The sequence below is a fragment of the Ooceraea biroi genome, chromosome 1, assembly GCF_003672135.1.
Source record: "Ooceraea biroi isolate clonal line C1 chromosome 1, Obir_v5.4, whole genome shotgun sequence".
Lineage (NCBI taxonomy): Eukaryota > Metazoa > Arthropoda > Insecta > Hymenoptera > Formicidae > Ooceraea > Ooceraea biroi.
In genome coordinates this window covers 13988794-13994886 of record NC_039506.1, presented here as the reverse complement: position 1 = coordinate 13994886, position 6093 = coordinate 13988794, and the positions used below count along the sequence as shown (strand labels likewise).

The following is a 6093-nucleotide window of genomic DNA, read 5'->3' as shown; positions in this document are numbered from 1 at the left end:
ACTTCCGTGATTCGAGATTTTCATTGCGTCATTGCTCGCGTATCAATCAATCTGTCGCGCGATAACTAGCGGGGCGTATAATAATGTAACTCCGCTATCCCGGAAGGGATCTCTCCGACGCTTGAACCGTATAATTAAATTCAAGGACAGATTCCAGCGCGCCGGAGGAATTCACGCTGCCGTTTCGCAGCTGAGGAACGTGCGACCGCACGCGAGTACACGGAAACAGGATCCGGAAGTTTGCGAGAGAAATGAAAAGTAGGACGAGAAATCGCAAAAGCACAGAGCGTGCCACCTCGTATCTCCCCTCGTACGTGTTCGCATTGAGATTTAAAACGCTCGTCGAGACGTTCCGGGGATTTCTCGGTGCTTTCGTTTCTCGAGAGCGAGACGACGATGGACGCCCATCGAGAGGCAACGGCGAGAATCCCCGTGCTCGATAACTCTGTTCCTGCTATTTCCGCAACGACACCCACGATAGCGACCGATCTTTATTTATTAATCTGCGGTGCACACGGAAACGGCAGTGTAATATTAATGGTATTGACACTGCTGTCCAGCAGGCGCGTCCTCTTATTTATTTTTAATCGTTCTCCCCCGCTTCGCGGATCGTAATGAAATTAATTACGCGTAATTTGGGACGCGCACGATTTCGACAATGCAATCGCGAACTTTGCAACGACGCGTCGCAGTGCAAGAAATATCGAGAGAATTCCGTCTTCGGCGGACTCGACGCATCCCATGGGGGAGTTGACGAAACGCTGTTACGCTAAATATTTATCTAGCAGATTTGGCACTCGGTTGTCGAGAGAAACTGTTGAGAGAGCTACGGCTATGCAATCTGAACGACTATGCAATAAATTATACGGCAGCGGAGAACGCCGTGTCGTGTTTGCGCACTTAGGATTGTCTTAAATATAAAACGAAACCTTACGATGCCTTAAGTCGGTCGACAGACGCGGCTTTAAAATAATCATTTGCGCGAATCGTGCGATTTACGGCAATTTAACTTTAATCGAAGCAGAAAGGAGCATCGCGAGCGCGACTTCAATTAGCCGTAACGAACGAAGAATGCGCCGCTTCTTGATGACACTATAGCGGGTTTAATTAATGGGAGTCTGCAGCTCATGCGGACGTGTTTGCAAAATGGTCCGCAAATCCTCGCTGAAAGGTCTTCTCATTGAAAGCAATTGACACACAATTCAAAAATGGATGTCACGTGCAATCGAATAATATCAACCTGCTCGATAACAAAACCGTTTGTTATTACGTGCATTAATTTAATACAGGTATGCATAAGCCCGCGCGTACGAACAGTAATTAAAAGGAGAGAGATATTCTTCTGAATCAGCTCTTATGATGATTGTACAATTAGCTGTTTATCGTTTATTTTTTAATTGATAGTTCGATCAGCGATTTTCTCGAATTTTCTCGATATCACGAGCGCGCACGATATTAACGTTGATTTTCAGGCTTTCTAGCCGAATTCGCGGTATTTTGGTCGAGTTGAGATGAATTAACAGCCAGTGAACGATTGAACGTGTACTAATAAATAGCCTTTATCGCAGGAATATTACGAATAGTGCACGCTGCTTACTTCTCAGTCACGAGAAAATCTATTACTGTACAAGGACGGAACCTAAAATAGAACACGACGTTAACGCTAAGATACTGTAGATTTATTATACAGGTTCGACATGATAACGTGTACGCCTAACACTGCAACACCTAGAATGCACGGCATAACGCTTCAGGTCTGCCAGGATGCATAGTTAAATGGCGATTTATGCTCACTAAATTATATCCCTTTCCTGAGTTATATTCGTGATGCTCTCTCGTTTCCGTCTTTCCTTATTATTAACTAATGTAAATCAAGCACACACAGTTTCATTTCAAGAGACATCAATTTCTACATATTGCAGTATGTGCCATATATTACTCATCATAAGTCTGCTTGATGCCGGCTAAAGGTAAGCTGATTGTTGCATCGTATGATATAAAAAAGGTGCGTCGTACGAATGAAGAAAGTGCAGGACAATCAGCTGCAGCGCCGTGCCGTTTATAGCAGCACGATAATTGCTGACTATAAATAGTTTGGACGGACGGGGAATAAATCTCTCCGCGAGTCACAAGTCGATGATCGTCAAATAGCTGCGCCTTTATGATACGTCTCTGGTCACAGCTGGTGACTGGTGTATTATTTTGGCATGAAGGCTCGCCAATCGAATGATAAATCAAGTATTGGCTTCCGATACAAACGGAATTGCGTTTCTGTGACAGCAATCTCTGCTTTTCGGGTCGTAGTCTCTCGGCAGATTAAATAAACCGCTTCAGCGAGATCGATCGTCGCTGACACAGCGATACATAAAACGGGCATTAAAAGGCACCGAATTGCAATTGAGTTTCGCGAGTGAAATCTCCCTGACAATTCACATCAACGAGGGCGCGGATCTTCGGATTGAAAGTACTGATCACCTTGTACTATCACTATGTAACGGACATCTTTTTACAAGACAACACGGTGTTTCTGTAAATTTTTCTCTGCAATGTATTCGGCATATTACAGAAGTAACGATTGGAATATTCATAAGTGATCTGTATATGTTTGATCTTGCTGAGCGCTCGAGATTTTTATAAGTAAACGCGACATTTTCACTCCTTTTTAATCACGATCGCGTCTTTCCTTTGCGCGTATATTTCCTTTGAGAGATTTTAGCAACAATATCTTTGTAAAAATATCTCTGTATCGTTAAAATATATGTATACTTTGTTTTTCTAAACGATATTTGCAAGAATATTTGATGAATTTTTAAATCGAGATTTCTTGGAACTTGTATTTGATTTTTAAGTATTGTTTGATATCGTAACTTAATCATTTCACGAGAATTTAATTTCTCGTATCGCACATTTTATTATTCTCCCTTGAAAAAGCACGTTTTAGTATTTCTCTTTTTATTGGTGTCGAGCTGCTAGTCTTGCAGGCAAATTTGAACTTGAATGCGTGAAGTTCCAGCCAGATAAATGATCTGTCGACAGACTCGCCAGACAAGCAAAGCGTTGCCGATACGCCAAATAAGTCATTTATATTGAAATAGATGCAATACGAGCTGTCAGAGCTATATTGAAACAAGTGTATCGCATCAACATCCATACAATATTTGATTTGAAGTTATGACGTGCCCCAAGATTCTCAAGATATTCCAAGGAATCCCCTTGCGATAAACAGCTTCAACTGGGAGGATTCGATATCGCGACAAAGAGCTCAACTCTGTTTACTTGTAAATTTTTTATTATTATTCGCGCGCGCGCACGATTATTTTACTTTTTATTTTATTTTACCGTTACTGCCGACAAAGTGCCAATATGCATCGTTCTCGGGTGCATCGATCGGCTCGTAATGACAAACCATGAACAAAATGATAGGAGCACAAAGATTTATTTGCACTGTGGGAACTACGGGGATACGGGGGAAGGGAGGGGAAAGTAATACAATTTTATTCGCCGCGTAAGAATGTGTACGGGCGGCGGATTACTCGAGTTACCGGATGGAATTCGACCAAGGTGGAAACTGGAGGCACAGACAGGAACTTGAACATGCGACGCCTCGGTCTCATCTTCCTTACTCATCGCATCTCTCTCTCTCTCTCTCTCTCTCTTTCTCTTTTCTGCTTTACCCTGAAGCATCGTTACTCACTCGTGTTCGCGTGTTACACCAGTGTACACGCAAGATACACATATACAGGCATTATACCCCCTATTCAGCGGACTACACGCGCGAGCGCGCGCGCGAGCACGCTCCCTTACGATGCATGCACACACCGATGCACGGTGTGACCAATACACGCAAGATACCTCCACCCACCACCGTTCACCCAATCGCTTTCTCTCTCCCACAATAGCTCCTTCCACTTCCCTCTATCATAGATTCTCACGCGCTCTCTCTCTCTCTCTCTCTCTCTCTCTCTCTCGCTTGCTCTCTTTCTCACTCTTTCCACCCCTTTCTCTCTCCATCTCCCTCCCTGGGATTCTCGTTACTCACTTGCCGATAATCTCGCAGAGCTCGTAAACATCGTCGAAGAGAACCTCGTCGTCCGCCATAGTGACGACGAGGAGGAGGAGGTGGTGGTGGTCGAAGGAGTCGACCGAGCTAGGATCCTGCACGCGCCGGGTGACGACGCGCCGCAGTTACGCGTATGCGTGACAATTGGCAGCGCGTGCGGCGAGTACGCGCCTCTCTTTGTCGCTCCGGCCGTAGTTTCCTGACTGGCGTCGTGGTCGAGGTCGTCGTGGTGGTAGTGGTCGTCGTTGCCGTTGCCGTTGCCGTTGCCGTCGTCGTCGTCGTCGACGTCGTCGTGATCGTTGTCGTTGTCGTTGTTACTCGTATCGTGTTGTGTCGCGCGGCGTGAGCGCAGCCACGTATCGGTGATTCACGGCCGCATATCGTCGTGTCGCGCCCGTCCCTCTCTCTCTTTCGCTCTCTCTATATATATATATATATCTCTCTATTTCTCTCCCTCGTCGCGCGCTGGTCTCCGTCCGTCCGCTTTCCTCACGCCTTTACGCACACGTCACGCACACATATATATATACATGTGTACATATATATATGTATACGCAGCACGCACACACAGCCGTGGATAACGCAGGCCTGCGATGCCAGCACAGACCGACTGACCGTTGTCGCACTGACACACCGTCGGCGGACGCGAGTCCGCACCGTACGACTGGCTTCAAGACGGGGTGCGATCGTGAATCGTACGCGGCCGCGGCTCTGCGCGGAGCGATACGATATCGATAGCGAACGCCGCCGACACCGCCTCGTCGTCGTTCGAGGCGCGCCGAGTTCGTTCGCTCGCTCGCTCGCTGAGCTAGCTTGCTCCGCTTCTCGCCGGCAAAGTCAGCGCGCACGCGGAAACGGGCAGCGACGATGCCGTATTATGCCAGGCTCGTAGGTAGGCCCCGCCGTGACCTGCCCTTTAAATATGCCGAGAAACCAGATCCTGGAGGGTCGGCAGGTCGGACTGTCCCCCACGTTGAAGAAGCTGCGAGCGCGCACGTTGCTGGCGGATACTTGCACGCGCACAACACGGGCCGAAACGGACACGGCGCCGACGACGGTGAACGAACACAACACCCGATGGCACTTGCACACGCTACCCCGCGCTGGTCCGTCAAAGGCCGGGGCTTTGTGGATTCACTCGCTCCGAAGCAAGACTGGTTGCATAAAACGCGGCGGGCGGCTGCGCCGACTGCCAACCATCCACCTCCACCTCCTCCTTCACTTCCAACGTTCCCTCTGCGACCGCGCCGTCTATGGAGGGGCGGGCGTGGCGCCTGCCTCTCTTTACTCGCAACCTTTTGTGCTTTAACGTGTCCTTTGCTTCCTCCTCCGTTGCTCGCGTAGACTCGTGCGGCGTGTAGACGCGCCTCTAGACTCGAGAGGATATTCCTGAAACCCTCAGCCGAGCAGCGCGGTCGAGGCGTCGTCAGCTTCCCGGACGCACCATCGGTAAATCTTTTACCGACCGTTGTAGTTACCAAGACAAAAAGAGAGAAAGAGAGAGAGAAAGAGGGACAGCGTCATTCTTTCCACACTGTTGTTGCACGATGAGCTGTTGTATCTTCACACTTGTTGAGATGGAAAGCAAAAATCCTGCTCGATGACTGTTTACTGGAGAACAGATGAAACTACAGAAGCTACTAAATAGCTCAGTATTTTTATAAATTGTTGAATGTATATATGCATATATATCTACCCATGAACAGTATCAGCTACCGATGTGGAAGAGCACGACGAGCGAGGTCTGACAGGGTTGATGACTTCGTAGTAAACAATGATGCCCTCAGCTTTACCTCAACTGTAGATATCGTCTTCAAATCCAAACTAGAGTGATTGTTAGTCTGTAGAAGAAACTGCAAAATATAAGAAAAAAATCTTAAATTTATTGTTCGAAAACGGTCGCTAAAGCTGCAAGTGCTTACCGCTATCGTAAAGGCGAAAGGCCGTAGAAGATGTCCTCGATTTCCTCCCTTCGCCCGAATACCGATAACACCAGCATGATGCGGCTGTGGTACCATCGATGATAGACAGCG

The 6093-nt window shown here is 47.5% G+C and overlaps 1 protein-coding gene across 10 annotated transcripts in view; it reads right to left on the bottom strand.

Moving 5' to 3' along the window:
* The window catches only part of LOC105281020 (peripheral plasma membrane protein CASK), a 188175-nt gene extending 184004 nt beyond the window's left edge, over positions 1–4171 (bottom strand). For all 10 annotated transcript variants that reach the window (XM_011341938.2, XM_011341979.3, XM_011342004.2 and 7 more), the window contains exon 1: positions 4040–4171. In XM_011341938.2, the coding sequence (XP_011340240.1) occupies positions 4040–4098 (59 nt within the window). In that variant the 5' untranslated portion in view covers positions 4099–4171. The remainder of the gene's footprint in view (positions 1–4039) is intronic.
* Between the last annotated feature and the right edge of the window lie 1922 nt (positions 4172–6093).